The sequence below is a fragment of the Oncorhynchus keta genome, chromosome 1 (assembly GCF_023373465.1).
Source record: "Oncorhynchus keta strain PuntledgeMale-10-30-2019 chromosome 1, Oket_V2, whole genome shotgun sequence".
Taxonomy (NCBI): Eukaryota; Metazoa; Chordata; class Actinopteri; order Salmoniformes; family Salmonidae; genus Oncorhynchus; species Oncorhynchus keta.
In genome coordinates, this window is record NC_068421.1 from 56,027,585 (window position 1) to 56,043,541 (window position 15,957).

Below are 15,957 nucleotides of genomic sequence, written 5' to 3' on the forward strand. Positions count from 1 at the left end.
GGACAGAGTCCAAATCTTTTCAGTCTCCTGAGGGGGAAAGGTGCTGTCGTGCCCTCTTCACGACTGTCTTGTGTGCTTGGACCATGACAGTTCGCTGGTGATGTGGACACAAAGGAACTTGAAACTCTCGACCCGCTCCACTTCAGTCCCGTTGATGTTAATGGTTGCTTGGCCACGCAGTTGTGGGTGAACAGAGTGTACAGGAGGGGACTAAGCACGCACCCGAGGGGCCCGTGTTGAGGATCAGCGTGGCAGATGAGTTGTTGCCTGCAATTACCACCTGGGGGCAGCCCGTCAGGAAGTCCCGCATCCAGTTGCAGAGGGAGGTGTTTAGTCCCAGGGTCCTGAGCTTAGTGGTGAACTTGTTTAAAGGTCTTGCTCACATCGGCTATGGAGAGCGTGATCACACAATCGTCTGGATCGGCTGGTGCTCTCATGCATGCTTCAGTGTTGCCTGCCTCGAAGCAAGCATAAAAGGCATTTAGCGCGTCTGGTAGGCTTGCGTCACTGGGCAGTCCGCGGCTGAGTTTCCCTTTGTAGTCCGTATATATTTCAAGCCCTGCCACATCGAATGAGTGTCAGAGCCGGTGTAGTAGAACTCAATCTTAGTCCTGTATTGACGCTTTGCCTTTTTGATGGTTCGTCTGAGGGCCATAGCAGGACTTCTTGTAAGTGGCCGGATTAGCTTCCCACTCCTTGAAAGCGGCAGCTCTAACTTTTAGCTCAGTGTAGATGTTGCCTGTAATCCATGGCTTCTGGATGGGAAATGAACGTATGGTCACTGTGGACAACGTCATCAATGCACTTATTGATGAAGCCGGTGACTGGGCTGCTATACTCCTCAATGCCATTGGATGAATCCAGGAACATATATTTCTGTCCTGTACAGTCCTGTAGAGTAGCATCCGCGTCATCTGACCACTTCCATATTGAGCGATGGCTCAAGACTACTTTAATATTATAGATCTCGCATCAACAGTGACTGACAAATAGACACTCCCAGCCCTCGTCTTGCCAGACGTAGCTGCTCTGTCCTGCCAATGCACAGAGAAGCCAGCCAGCTCTATATTATCCGTGTCGTCATTCAGACACATCTTGTTGAAACAGAAGATATTACAGTTTATGTCCCGTTTGGTAGGATAGTCAATCGTCCAGTTTGTTTTCCAATGATTACACGTTGGCCAGTAATATAGAGGGAAGTGGTGGTTAACCTACTCATCCTGTGTTCGTATACTCATACTAAGTGCACAAATTGTGACGTAAATTGAGCAAGTAGTATGCTTATTGGTCATAGTATGGATATAGTTAGTATATCAAAAGTTCCCGGACGTCATACTAAATTCACAAGCAGTAAACACTATTGCCGTGCTTTTAGGGCCCATAATACAATTATTCCGAAAATGGATGTGGCTTCACAACAGTTTCAGATTTGAAGCAAATGGTGGAAAATATGCAGCCGAAGTCCAACAAGAGAGAATACAAATGCATTGCTTTAATTCATTATGGACAAATGTTAAGAAAATGTTGAGCAATGTAATAAAGTAATTACTTTTCAAATAAGTTACACGTTATGTTGGCTGACAATTTGTTAGATATGCTATCCTTACACACCGCTTATCATTACAGTAGTATGTACTGGTACGTTAACTAGCTACCTAGTATAACTAATATATCGGACTTGCCAGTATATTAACTATATGCCATCTAACTAACTACCCAACGTTTATTGGCTTGATAATTCATAATTCTTAGCTAAGTGGTATAAACATTGTGTTTCTCAATGGACATTGTTAATTCACTCTGGTTATCTACTCCGATTTCAGAGCACTTTCTGTGCCAGAGCTCAGAATAACTGATGAATTTACGAACACTCAACACCTGTGGAATATAACCAGTGTCGGTAAACTTTGTTAAAAAAAAACAATTAAATTGTTGCCAGCAGCACAGCACAGTTACACTCACCAACGCTCTGGATAACGTGAAAACAGCCTAACCAGCTCTGCTATGGCGAGTAAAATGGCCAGAGTGAGATGTCCTCTCATTTGTGTCTGGAAGTAACTAGCCAAAGTTAATTTGGGTGCTTGACTGCCATTATGACATCAGAACTCTCAGATCAACCCTACTCCTCAGCCAGAGCGTCCAGTGTGCGCTCTGAACCACCTGAGAGCGAAATGCTCTGAAAAATTGGCAAAGGGTGGCATAGCAACAGCATCAACTTCCTGTAGACAGGCAAACCTAGTACGCTCAACTGAAAGGATACCGTTCATTTACAAATGAACTAATAGTATTTAGTATATGCTCATTAAGTATGTAGTATGTTAGTATGGGTAATTGAACACAGCTAGGGACTTCCAATAGGCCGATGGCACATCATGGAAACTGTAGCCTACTGTTCAGATGAGTTAAATGGAAACTGAAATCTTGACTGACTGTAGACCTATAACCTCATATAGCTTTAATATTAACTCCTGCAGAATTAATCATTTCTAGTTGTAAAATTACACACCAAATGTAGGCAAAATGTTAACTTGAGAACAGGTGTGAAGAAATATTATTTCTTTCATCATCTTGAGAGAATGCAAATGTCATTTGTAAACTTTCCAGTTCTCTTTTGTTATTACATTCTCCCCCCAGTCCCTAAACGCCTTTGCTCTACAAAAGAAGCAGGGATGACAGAAAACTTTCCCGATGTCAACTAGATTGAAACTATTTACGACGTTCTGGTGAGCATGGGTTTATTTAGTCTTCTAGGGCAACATATAATGACAGAAGAGAAGCTGCATGCATCTAATTATAGAGATGACTTACAACAAAAAAAAAAAAACGTACCAATATGTCGGAAATTATAAGCAGAAAAGTATCTAAATCATGCAAAGCATAATCATGCACCCCGTCAACAACATACTTCCGCAGTCTGACTGTAGCCTCCAGCGCATTTTCTATATTAGCGAGTTATGGTCGGGTGCAAGCCTCAGATTTCCACATATAGTTGGGCGGTTGCGAATGGGTTATTAGCAATTGGCGGGCGGGTGAACAAACAGCTGACTGGGCACCACTAATATAAATACATATACACACATACATATCTCTCTACCTCAATTACCTCGTACCCCTGCACATCGACTCACTGGTACCTTGTGCATATAGTCAAGTTAACATTACTCGTTGTGTATTTATTCCTTGTGTTATTATTTTTATATTTTCTCAGCATTGTTGGGAAGGACCTGTAAGTAAGCATTTTACTGTTAGTCACCTGTTTTACTGTTAGACACCTGTTGTTTACGAAGCATGTGACAAATAAAATATGATTTGATCAGGCTGATCACTTGTATCTTAAGGTTTACTTAATTTCTTTGATTTGAGAAAAGCCCTAATTTCCTGAAAGAGCAACTGCCACTAAAAAAACTACTTCTCATATAGCAAACAGACTATGTGGCATCGATTTGAGTTTAACATTTATTGTCAAAATGTACTACTACCTGTAAATAGGATAATTTGGGTCAGTCTGAATGATGGGCCTGGAGAAATGTAACCACTCATCCATAGACAGCTATGGAGGAAAGGACTGACTATCCATGATATAACAATTATAGTTTTAACCATGTTTTGAGTCTATACAGTGTTTGTTTACAAACATTGGAGTAAAACAAGCTTATATTTTGGTTTCTGATGGGGTACAAAAGTTGAAGCTCATAAGGCATTCTTTTGTCATATTCAAGAATCAATGGGTATATCTTTAATTTATACGTCCAAAGATGGATGTAGTAACTAAGGATTCCAGCTTTAAAACCTTAAAACGAATTCCTCTAATCCTGCTACGTTAATACTCCTAACCTACTGCGTAAATTATCCTAACCTTGTACGAAAAGTCAGTTCTGCTAGTCAAAACCGGCAGACCTGCCAGCCTGAGAGCGGTGCAGTAGCCACTAATTAGATACAGAGCCAGACAGCGATGATACACACTAGCTAGCTACCTAACGTTAGTTAGTAGCAAAAGCAAATAGTCGTGTTGTTTTGTCATCTTGGTTATTTTAGCCAACCAACTCTGTCATAAACGGCATACAATACCAGCTAGCAAAGCTTAGCTAAATTAGCTTATGTTTTCTTCAGATAATAACAGGAGTGTATCTCGCTAGCCCTACTCTTTCAGCTGTCAATGTGAAACTACTTACTTGGGTCAGGAGAGACGGCAGACAACCGACATGAGGAATCCCCATTTGATTATACACATGGGAACGCAATCCGACCAGGTCTATCTAACGTTACACTCATGGCTGAGGATGACTGGCACTGTGTCTAGGTTGCTTTCTTATAGACAGCTAGCTAGCCTATATAGCACGCTCCAACAGTACATGGGGGTGATGTGGATGGTTCAAATGAAATTAATAAAGACACTTACCAGAACCACCTGGACTCTCTGAAGATCACCTGAGAGTCATAGTAAGAGGAGAACAGTTATTGTTAAATGGGAAAACGTTGTTGAAGAGTCAAATAGTTCCTTAGCTAGCTGGCCATCTATATTTTAATATCTAACGTGTTTGACAGCTCAGTGGAAGAGCGAGCGAATGAGTCGTCGAATGAACTGCCTGAAACTGGCTCACTTACCAAGAGGATGTTTGTCACAGGATATGAGATCACGAGAGAACCTACGCAAGGTGAAATGGCACACATTCTTTCCTTATGATATCTTCTATTCATTCACCTCGTTGGGTCACATTTGTTGTCTTTAAACGTTACAATCAAGCGTTACATTTCATTCATGGTTGTACTCTGCATGCATAGCCACAGCATGAATAGGCTAGTGGCCAATCCTCAAAAAGGGCTTTCGTTTTTGAGATACCCCTGAGATAGAACAAAAGACAACCATGTTTTTTCACATCTCTGTCTCCCAGTTATTAAATGGACGGTTGTTAAAAAATATTTTACCTCAAAAGTGGTTAAATGTATAGATATGACACACACTAAACTCAAAATGTGTGCGGCCTGTGGTCATCATAGAGGGGACAGAAGGCACGTCCATGTTCAATAGACTAAGCTTTTAGGAATGGGGTCATAATAGCTTATAGCCAAAACGGTTCAAACGCTAGACACATTTATATGAAGAAAAAAAATACATTTAAACATGCCACTTTGACTTCAGAAATTGCCAGAATCTTATGTTTACCACAGAGAGAGCAATATTTTATCTGTTCTCTACCATTCCTGGCTGGCAAAGTACCAGGATGTCTCTGGTTTTGGATCTGAATTTAGAGAACTGAATTTGAAAACTGAATCTGAATGCATCCAAGAACTTGAGTGCCTTCAGAAAGTATTCATAGCCCTTGACTTATTCCACATGTTGTATTACAACCTGAATTCAAAACGGATTAAATTGATATTTTTTTCTCACCCATCTACACACAATACCCCATAATGACAAAAATAAAATACAGAAATATCTCATTTACATAAGTATTCACACCCGAATCAATACTTTGTAGAAGCACTTTTGGCAGCGATTAGATTACAGCTATGATTCTTTCTGGAAAAGTCTCTAAATGATAATGCCCTCAAAACTGGTGTTTGGAGGATATATTGGAATGGGGGTTGTTAGGTCCGAGACTAAGTCGAGGGTCGGCAAACTGTGCCAATATATCCTCCAAACACCGGCTCCGAGGGCATTATCACTTTTATACAACAGGTTACCAACATATTCAAATAATGATTGACATATTTTCATTAAAAACGTTATTTTGCTGAATTTATTCATACTATTTAATCCTTCCACAATAAATTGTCCCGACACAAATCTAGGGTTGCTACCGCCGGCTGGTCGTTCGTTCTATCGGCTCGGTTGCTCGGGGGCGCAACTTTGGTTTTAGAAGTGGAGGGACCCAAAGAATATATAAAATATATATATATATATATAAATATATATATATATATATATGTGTATATATATATATATATATATATATGTGTGTGTGTGTGTGTGTATATATATATATAAAATATATATATTTTATCCAGTCGTATAAACACTCCAAACAGCCTATCCGAACGCTTGGAGGCATCTGCATTGTCCTGAAGCAAACCGTTACCTCGTTCTGTATCACATTCCATTTATAAAACTGGGGGGGAATGTGGGGGAGACATTCTCCCCAGTGCATTTGTTTAAGTTGTTTTCTAGTGAAATTTATTTGGATACATCCATAACAATGAGCTAATGAAGCACAATTTAATCTGTCATAGAACATTTCTCACTCTCATGACACTGTTGTTCAGAGGAGCTAGCCAACAACGCAGCTAACACAATCACTTCAAACTGAAGCTGGAAAGACTGCAACTAGCTGCACTTTATTTCATTGTACTTTTTTTCAATTTATATTTCTTTGAAATATCCATAAAAATGATGCCCGCTGACTCATGATTTCGACTGATTGAGAAACGCTGCCTGCCTGTCTGTTTTGTCCCGACTCCCGACACGTTCATTACAATGGGACAGCTGGAGATCAAATTTGAATGTTGAAACAATGTTGCAAATGTCGGAGACAGACAGCAAGGTTTATACAAATCTCTACTGTTGAAAATATAATGTTAGTCTAAAAGTAATGTGAGATAATGTCTATATGCTTTTTATAGTGCAGATCAAGTATATTAATTGTTTGGCTGGGCTGATGAAACAGTGGATTGCGCAGTCAGATGAAAAAGAGTAAATAGGCATTTTTACGTCGTAAACTTAGCCAGTGGTAACTTTTGGCCTTGTGTTTTAGGTTATTTTCCAGCTGAAAGGGTAATCTCCCAGTGTCTGGTGGACATTAGACTGAACCAGCTTTCCTCTACGATTTTGCCTGTGCTTAGCTCCATTTAGTTTCTATTTTATCCTGAAAAACTATCGTCCTTAACCATTACAAGCATACCCATAACATGATGTAGCCACCACTATGCTTGAAAATATGGAGAGTGGTACTCAGTAGTGTGTTGTATTGGATTCGCCCCAAACATAACACTTTGTGTTCAGGACAAAAAGTGAATTGCTTTGCAGTATTACTTTAGTGCTTTGTATTATTACACACAGACTCCATACAATTTATGTGACTTAAGTCCCCCCCAAAATACTGAAATTATTTAGGCTTGCCATAACAAAGGGGTTAAATACTTGATTCAAGACATTTCAGTTTTTCATTTTTTATTATTTGTAAAAAAAATAATAATAATAACACATAATTCCTCTTTGACATTATGGGATGTTGTGTGTAGGCCAGTAACACAAAATCTCAATTTAATCTATTTTAAATTCAGGTTGTAACACAGCAAAATGTGGAAAAAGTCAAGGGCTTTGAATACTTCCTGACGGCCCTGTAGCATATGCATAGTCTATGATGAGCAAAAGCTCTAATAGCTTAGACCGGCTTGAATACATCCCATATCTATCTTTCCTCAAAGCGTGGGCTTCTATGACGTACTCACCAATCCTAAAGAAAAACAAGAAAGCCCATTCAGGACTGCTGCTTCAGATGTTTTAATCCTTGCTCCCAGTCATTTGTGCAAACAGAATTCCACATATTTATATGGACAAGACAGTTTGTTGTCATTTGCCCCAGTCTCAGAAGGGAAAATAATAAATCTCAGGGTCTGGACCCCCACAGCCCACAGGCTGGGGAACGCCAGCTCAGCACTCAGACGACATCAGAATGAATACAAGGCACTGGCAGTGACTTGGTTTCAGGACCTGCATTTACAATATGCATGTGTGCTGTGCTGGTTTCTGCATGCCTGACACAATCTCTTTGGCTGCTATAACAGCCTCCACTCTTCTGGGAAGGCTTTTCACTAGATGTTGGAACATTGCTGAGGGGACTTGCTTCCATTCAGCCACAAGAGCATTAGTGAGGTCGGCACTGATGTTGGGCGATTAGACCTGGCTCGCAGTTGGTGTTGCGGCAAATCTAACCACGACTCCATCTAACCACGACCCATGCTACGGACAAGGCAAGGTGACGGAGAATATGGCATCCTGAGACCATTCATGTGTGGGGTTGCTTCTCAGCCAAGGGAGTGGGCTCACTCACAATTTTGCCTAAGAACACAGCCATGAATAAAGAATGGTACCAACACCTCCGAGAGCAAATTCTCCCAACCATCCAGGAACAGTTTGGTGACGAACAATGCCTTTGCCAGCATGATGGAGCACCTTGCCATAATGCAAAAGTGATAACGAAGTGGCTCGGGGAACAAAACATTGATATTGTGGTTCCATGGCCAGGAAACTCCCCAGACTTTAATCCCATTGAGAACTTGTGGTCAATCCTCAAGAGGCTGGTGGACAAACAAAAACCCACAAATTCTGACAAACTCCAAGCATTGATTATGCAAGAATGGGCTGCCATCAGTCAGAATGTGGCCCATAAGTTAATTGACAGCACGCTAGGGCAGATTGCAGAGGTCTTGAAAAAGACTACAACACTGCAAATATTGACTCTGCATCAACTTCATGTAATTGTCAACAAAAGCCTTTGGCACTTATGAAATGCTTGTAATTATACTTCAGTATTCCATAGTAACATCTGACAAAAATATCTAAAGACACTGAAGCAGCTAACTTTGTGAAAATTAATATTTGTGTCATTCTCAAAACTTTTGGTCACGACTGTATATACTGTATTCTATACTATATATTGTATCTTAGCCTATGCCGCTCTGACATTGCTCATCCATATTCTTACTTAATTCCATTCCTTTACTTAGATGTGTGTGTGTTAGCTTTACAACACTCCAGCCGACGCCTGGCATTGGCATGGTGATCTTCGGCTTGTGTGCGGCTGCTCGGTCATGGAAACCCTTTTCATTAAGCTCTCGACGAACAGGTCTTGTGCTGACATTGCTTTCAGAGGCAGTTTGGAACTTGGTAGTAAGTGTTGCTACTGAGGACAGACAATTTCTACACACTTACGTGCTTCAGCGGTCCCGTTCTGTGAGCTTGTGAATAATAGTGAAGACAAACTATGAAATAACACATTTGGAATCATGTAGTAACCAAGAAAGTGTTAAACAAATCCAAATATATTTTAGATTTTTCAAAATAGCCAAGCTTTACCTTGATGACAGCTTTACCTTGATGACAGTCCTAACTTTTCTAGTGGGGAAAGAAGGGTTGCAGTGTCTGGAATCATTCTATGCTCCCTCTTATGTTGTTTCTATCTTAACATATAGCCTCACCCTCCTCTCCGTCAGAGTTTGTCCAGAAGTTTGTATTTAGAGTGGGTTGTATATAAATGACAATTTGATATATGCCTGTTGATATGGAGGAATTGGGTTTATGGTTCTGGGGTTTGGGAAAGGAGACAAAGCTGAATGATGAATTATGTCTATGCTGTCTGACTATGTGTGTCTTTGCTATTGGGAAAGGAGACAAAGCTGAATGATGAATTGTGTCTAAAGCTATTAAAAGGAACTCAGTTGCATTGTAAGAGGACTCTCAGAAAATTCACTAGGAGACACTGAATTTATCTGAGAGTCACAGGATTGTGATAAGAGCTCATATAATTAAAGATGGACTTTTATAACTAACTCTGACGTGTGTGTGTGTGGTTTGCTCCCATAATTAGGTAAATAGAGGACATTTCCACGACAGCCACAAAAATGTGCAGTTGTGTCACACAATATGCCACAGATGTCTCAAGTTGAGGAAATGTGCAATTAGCATGCTGACTGCAGGAATGTCCACCAGAACTGTTGCCAGAAAATGGAATGTTGATTTCTCTACCATAGGCCGCCGTCATTTTAGAGAATTTGGCAGTACGTCCAACCGGCCTCACAACCGCAGACCATATGTAACCACGCCAACCCAGGACCTCCACATCTGGCTTCTTTACCTGCAGGATTGTCTGAGACCAGCCACCCAGACAGCTGATGAAACTGGAGGAGTATTCCGGTCTGTAAAAGCCCTTTTGTGGGGTAAAACTAATTCTGATTGGCTGGGCCTGGCTCCCCAGTGTGTGGGTCTATGCCCTTCCAGGCCCACCAATGGCTGCACCTCTGCCCAGTCATGTGAAATCCATAGGGCCTAATGATTTTATTTCAATTGCCTGATTTCCTTATGAACTGTTGCATGAAATTGCTTATGAAATTGTTGCATTTATATATTATCAATTTCTTGGGATACCCGTCATTCTTGTTACAGACCAATGTCTTCAGCAGACATGTCAAAGGATATGTAATGTGGTGAAGAATGTGCTTCACAGTTTTGCTCGAATATATTTGTTATTTTATCAGAACCCAGGAAAGTCACTTGAATGCCCATCAGTTAAAACATCTCTGGCACCATACTATCCGCTAGTTAGAGAAACGGGCCAGACAGGCAGAGGATTGCGAGCTACTGGGAAGGACGGAGGAGCCCTTGTCCTCTAATCTGGCTCCAATCAGGTCTGCTGGGCCTTTCCCAGTTTAGCCCTGATAACCTGGCCTGACTAGGAAAATTCAGGAAGTGAACCCTTGACCTTGCGAGGCGGACATGGAGCGATAGTTTTATTAAGGGTGGTCTACAGTGACACATCCCGAATGGGTCGCGTTATTTAGTGCAGTCCATGCAAAAGCCAAACTGATGAGGAGTTTGGGTGTCATCTGTTTAATGAGTGGTGCAAACCCATTACAGGAAAGCTGTCTGAGGCGAGCTGAGCATCTGAGGAGCGATGACAGCATCTGTAGTTGACTAACTTACAAAGAGAATCAGATGCACTGCCATACAGTGCATCCATTAGTAATTGAACCCATTAATTAAATATTCCATGAAACTAAAACAAGCTGGCTCAATGTCCACATTGTTATGTCAACAAACCAATAACTTATTACACCCAATGAGAGTATAAGACATGACAAAAACAAAGTTTGATGGAAGATCAATTTTTACACTTTTATTATCTTTCATATTCACAATCCAAAACACTGATCTGACCATGTGATGTAATGAGGAAGTGTCACCAGGTCATTCACCAGTGTTCGAAATTATCACACCACTTCACCCACTCTGCTTTATACCCGCTTCCCAGCCTGTCAAATGATGCCACCACAGCTGCAGGTGGGTTTTGGGCTTGGATTCGTCGGCCATTCTTGCAGGGGAAATCCATCCACGTTCTCTTTTAGCAGTTTGTTCCACTGTGCATTTGCGTCTTCAAAATCCCACTGGAGAAAAAGACAGTCGTGTTGTTACAGGGCAGAGATAGCGTTTACCCATTATGCATATTCATTATGGTTGACACATTGTTTATGTCTACCTCTTAATTACATTGTGTTCTTGGTCTCTAAGGAAATATTCTACACTGCAAAAAAACACAAATGTTAATTTGTTCACTGCAACCTGCAAACTGTGATACTCAATGTTGTCACATGTTCAACCAAAAAAAACTCCTCAGTCCTTGGTGAGCAGTGTCCAAAATGTTGAGCCAAGTCCCTGACCAGCAGGCAACACACAGGAGACCGTAAACAGCTCCCAAAATAGCAGAGCTGAGTGACGAATCTCCTATAGACTAGGCAACCATTTTGTGCCTGCTTCCAAGGCAGAATGGCCCTGCTAGTCAACCCTTGATTTTTAAAAGCAGAATAATGGGGCCACAATGCAAATCTTGAACAATTCAACCCCTCCGCCTCACCTCAACCCAACTCAAACAAGCACTCAGCAGAAATGAGCAAGAAAAACAATACTAATGGAAATTCCAAGCAGCTTTCTTGTGGCTGGGGTTGTTTTCAGAGTAACAAGAAAACAGACCATTTATACAGAGCCCTGTGGTGAGTTTATGCAGCCGGCAAAATTGCAAAAGGCCTTTATTATTTCCTCATGAGAATTGAATACAAAAGCAAATAGTGATATGCAAAAATGACCTAAATCCTTTGTCAGCATCATGGTTTATGCTAATTATTTTTTATATCATTCAGTAGTAAATTAAATGCTTTAAATACTTGGCCTTTACAGCTGTATGGCCATAGACAGTCTCATATTATATAATAGAAATGAAGGTAGAGGGGCATTACATTCAAAGAATCCAGAACAACCCTTCAGACCTAAAGGAACACGTGCCAGGCTGCCAGCCCATCCCCACTTATGGATGATTTGTCTGAGTGTTAGTGATCGAAGATTATGCAATACGTGTCGACGGAACTAAACGGAAGAACTGAACCCCAATCATATATTACTAAGTAACTGGACGTCTGGCCTTTATCAGACCATAGTTAATGCTAACCAAAGGCAAATAACATTTGAGATGTTAAATGAACAGATGAAAAACCTCATACTGTACAAACTACAGCCCATAGCTGTAGAATGTCACTGCTGACAAAATGACAATGACTCAATTCAGCCATGTTAACTACAGAATGTTCTGAACCCTTGTTTGGGCCCTACTGCTCTTTAATGCACTTTGCCAGGGGAGGTTCACATCATTTGCTTTTTCCTGTTTGGTGAATAGTATAAAGTTCCAATTGTTTTCCCTCACACCATTTGCAATTGTTTCAGATTAAATGACATCCTCTGTGACTTGGCTTTCTGCAAAACCACAGAGAGCACCATTATTCGAAAGATGTGAGGGTGCCAATAGAAAATTCATTTCCCACAAGGCATTAAAAACGTTGCACGCTCACCCTAACCATTCTAAACGTTTCCTAATTATGAGGATGACAGGTTGGTCATGAGTGGACCGTCACTGCACCAGAATAGCAAGTTCACATGGGAATAGACCTGAGCATAATGAAGTAAATAAATAGTAAGTTTACAAGAAAAGCACTTCAAAGGAGCTTGCAGGTAAAGGTCTTGATTTTACCTTCATTACTTGGTAATAGGCCTGCAATGTGTTCTGACAGAAAATGATCGGCTTCCTTGACGTGTAGATAAATCACAAGCAACTAGTGTGTGGAGGATGGTTGAACGCTATCATCACCTTGTGGCAGAAAGTGGTTTTACAGTTCACATCTCTTGACTACCACATACTACACTTCACTAACTCAGAAGACCTGGACCACATCTCACTGTAGAAGATGATGTTACAGGATATAAAGATTTGTCTTCATCTGACCTCCAGATCCGAGTTGAGGGATGAGGAGTCTGAGAACGTTTCGGAGGTGCAGGGTTCATCCACTCTCACTACCCTCACTGTCCTCCTGAGGGGATGGCTCTCTGAAACCCCCTCTTCCCTAGAGAGAGTCACCTCCTTTAGACACACCTGAAATCATACATCGAAGGAGGTACAAATCTGTGTTGTATGTCAAGTTTAAAAAAATAAAATAAAAACGTTGCCCATGGCAGACGTTCTAAAGTCTTGACCCTCACCTTTCGCACGGGTTGAATGTTGACATCCATGTAATGCCCCATGTCAGCAAACTTTAGATTCTTCTTACTGGAGAGAACCCGGGGAGGAGCTCCATCCAAGTCCAACTCACATGAGGAAATAAGAGTGGTGTTTATTTAAAAAGAGGATTATCAAATACTGTGTGAAGCAAAGCCTGGATATGAATGAAAGAGTTCTCAAACTGCCATTTTGTCTTTCATTCTGTAGCTTAAAGATCTTTAGTTGTCTTTCATTCTAATACTTTCTATACAAGTAAGTATTTAATCAGACATTCAGAGTCCAGCTCCCCAACCCGGGCATATGAATACAGGACTGTGGGTTTACTGGGAGTTTTTGTTTTGTCTTCCCACTGGGGTTGTGCTGACTAGGGGGAGAGGAGCCGCCCAGGAGACTCTCTGTATCTGGAGAACCCCCTCCAGGCTGCTGCTCAGGGGTACCCTTCCTACACCAGGACAGGACCACAATCTGACCACAAAGTCAAGACAAAACTGAAAGGGGGAGGTTGGGGTTAAATTAAATTAGAACTCTGTCAATTCAGGGAGATGACCCGATATTCTATTCACATATTCATAAGCTTGAGAAGGATACAGCAAGATCCAGGGCTGCACAGCACGTTGACGCCAGGAGCCACGGCATGGCCTTCAGTACAAACTCATACTGGGTGTCGTAAAGTAATATGGCCGAGGTGTAGAGGGCACCGGCCAAAGAGCACAGCAACCCAGAGGACACGTGTGCACTTGAACTCTCCCCTCTGAGCTAAAAGATCAACGTAGAGGTTAAAGTGCTACGGGCATTATGCAGTTTTGCGGTGAGCATTATGTTATGTATAACGCCGTGTTTTACCACATAACACAGTTGGCTTTGAGGGACTGTTGTGACAATACAGCAAAGTATGGGCAACTCAGACATGAATGGACGTGAACTGTGACAGGGTGTCACTTACTGCTCTGGAGAGGTCAGGGAACTTAGAGGTCCAGGCAATCACAAAAGAGAGCAGACCAAGAATGTAACCGAGGACCTCCATACGGTCCTGCCCAAGAAGACAAGCGTAGTCAGTGAGCCATTGAAAAGGTCACTCTGGAATTCATGGGAGGTTATAGAAGAGTGAATTCATAGGAGAATCTGCACACTTACATGCAGGAGGTCAGTGAGAAGAAGTCTTCTCCCAGTGAGAGGTCTGTCTACAAGCCCATGGCTGGTCCTGGAGGTTAGGTAGCTCCCTCCACCCACCACCAACAGCAGAGACACAGCCATGAAGTTCTGCCTCCTCCTCCTCTTAATCATCCTCAGCCTCTTCTCTGAGGGGAAAAGGGGGCAAAGGTTAATGATTGCAGCTCTGATGACTGAATGTTGCCCATTGAAACATTAAAAAAAATATATTTCACAAGGCCCTCTCTTCAGCCTAATTTGTTTGGTATCTCTCGGCTTTATAGATAAAACATTTCTTTACTGTTTTGCCTGTGCATATTGTGCAAGTGTAGTGTGTTGATAAGGGCTTGTAGGACAGGATACAAAGCACAAGCTGTGCCAAAAGGGCTATTGTGAGCAACTCTGGGGAAAAATGGCAAAAGTGATACATGTGTAAAAGGGACCCACCCTCTCGCTTACCTGCTCTGGTGTTCCAACGCAAAAATATCGGGAAGATGGAGATTAAATGAATAACTTCTACAGCTGCCATAAAACCACCCATTATGACCTAAAACAATCACAATGGAAGATGGACGTAGCAGGTAATGATGATCTTATACAGTATAGGCCCATACAGGGTCTGGAAATAGAATGTCGTTTTGTCACCTGAAGAGCCAGCTGATTGGAGAGAAATGCCCCGATGGTACTGCACAAATTGCCAAAGAAACAGTAGAGGACACAGGCTGCCTCCTTGCCGGAATTCCTGTCCCGGCCTCTGCATCTCAGACATACCAGCCTTGAACAAGCATTTCGGACAAAAGTGAAGTAAAACAACTATAATAAGTAGCCTTTACTCCAGGTTTAAATGTATAATTACCCACATACTCACATAAAACAGGATATTATCAAAAGAAGCACGGACAAACAGACGAGTCCGGTCGAGATGCAAACGTTCTGTCTGTTTGAAAAACAGGTCGATATAATGTCGTGGCGCCACCAAGACGTAAAGTCAAACGAAAGGCTTTCTGCTCTGCTTTGTCCATTTGTGACACTCTGTGCTTTCACTCCCATATCTTCTAACTATGCCGTTGACCTAAAAACAAATCTAGGGAATGGCAAATATGACCAGCTGCGTCAGTGGCGCGAGCGACAGGTGGTGCACAGTACAGGTATGTAAAAGATGTGCGCGATTGTGCCCTGATCACATGCACATTTACTTCACAAAAGCGCTGCCCAATAGAGACACTGGTTCAATATACGAATTTAAACGCATGATCTCGCCAGGGAATGTTGATGCATTTACTAAACAATTGGAGGTAGATGTAATGAGAAACTCGGTCAATTTAATTTATATTAATATGAAAATGTACTTCGCTTTGGACATAATTGCGTACACCAGTCATGTGCAACAAAGCAAACCAAGGAACACATTTCTAATGGTACAGTCATACACATTTTTGCTGTACACTGAAAGATAAAGGGCAGTTCTCTTGAGAAAAAAATGTGAGCTATC

General features: G+C 41.5%; 2 protein-coding genes across 7 annotated transcripts in view; both read right to left on the minus strand.

Annotated features, from left to right (window-relative positions):
* Nucleotides 1–4,713, minus strand: part of LOC118388551 (polyamine-transporting ATPase 13A3-like) — a 64,050-nt gene extending 59,337 nt beyond the window's left edge. For 2 of the 3 annotated variants that reach the window (XR_004826576.2, XM_035777764.2), the window contains exon 1: nucleotides 4,400–4,581. The gene's annotated coding sequence lies outside the window, so the exon portion shown is untranslated. Of the gene's footprint in view, nucleotides 1–4,399; nucleotides 4,582–4,605 lie in introns of those variants that run through there. The other variant, XM_035777746.2, reaches the window with a different exon arrangement.
* Nucleotides 4,714–10,865: 6,152 nt separating this feature from the next.
* Nucleotides 10,866–15,771, minus strand: tmem44 (transmembrane protein 44). Of its 4 annotated transcripts, none has more exons than XR_008146003.1 (10): nucleotides 15,334–15,668; nucleotides 15,111–15,240; nucleotides 14,925–15,012; nucleotides 14,451–14,614; nucleotides 14,260–14,346; nucleotides 13,905–14,072; nucleotides 13,640–13,781; nucleotides 13,298–13,398; nucleotides 13,044–13,161; nucleotides 10,866–11,160 (listed from the first exon to the last, which is right to left on the minus strand). XR_008146003.1 is itself a non-coding variant. In XM_035777774.1 (10 exons), the coding sequence occupies exons 1-10, from the start codon at nucleotides 15,513–15,515 to the stop codon at nucleotides 11,032–11,034; spliced, it is 1,341 nt and encodes a 446-aa protein (XP_035633667.1). In that variant the 5' UTR covers nucleotides 15,516–15,771; the 3' UTR covers nucleotides 10,866–11,031. The 4 variants fall into 4 exon arrangements, 2 of the variants coding, with proteins under 2 accessions (XP_035633667.1, XP_052384494.1); XR_004826579.2 differs by having other exon boundaries at nucleotides 13,298–13,402; nucleotides 13,641–13,781; nucleotides 15,334–15,667; XM_035777774.1 differs by having other exon boundaries at nucleotides 13,044–13,190; nucleotides 13,298–13,402; nucleotides 13,641–13,781; nucleotides 15,334–15,771.
* Between the last annotated feature and the right edge of the window lie 186 nt (nucleotides 15,772–15,957).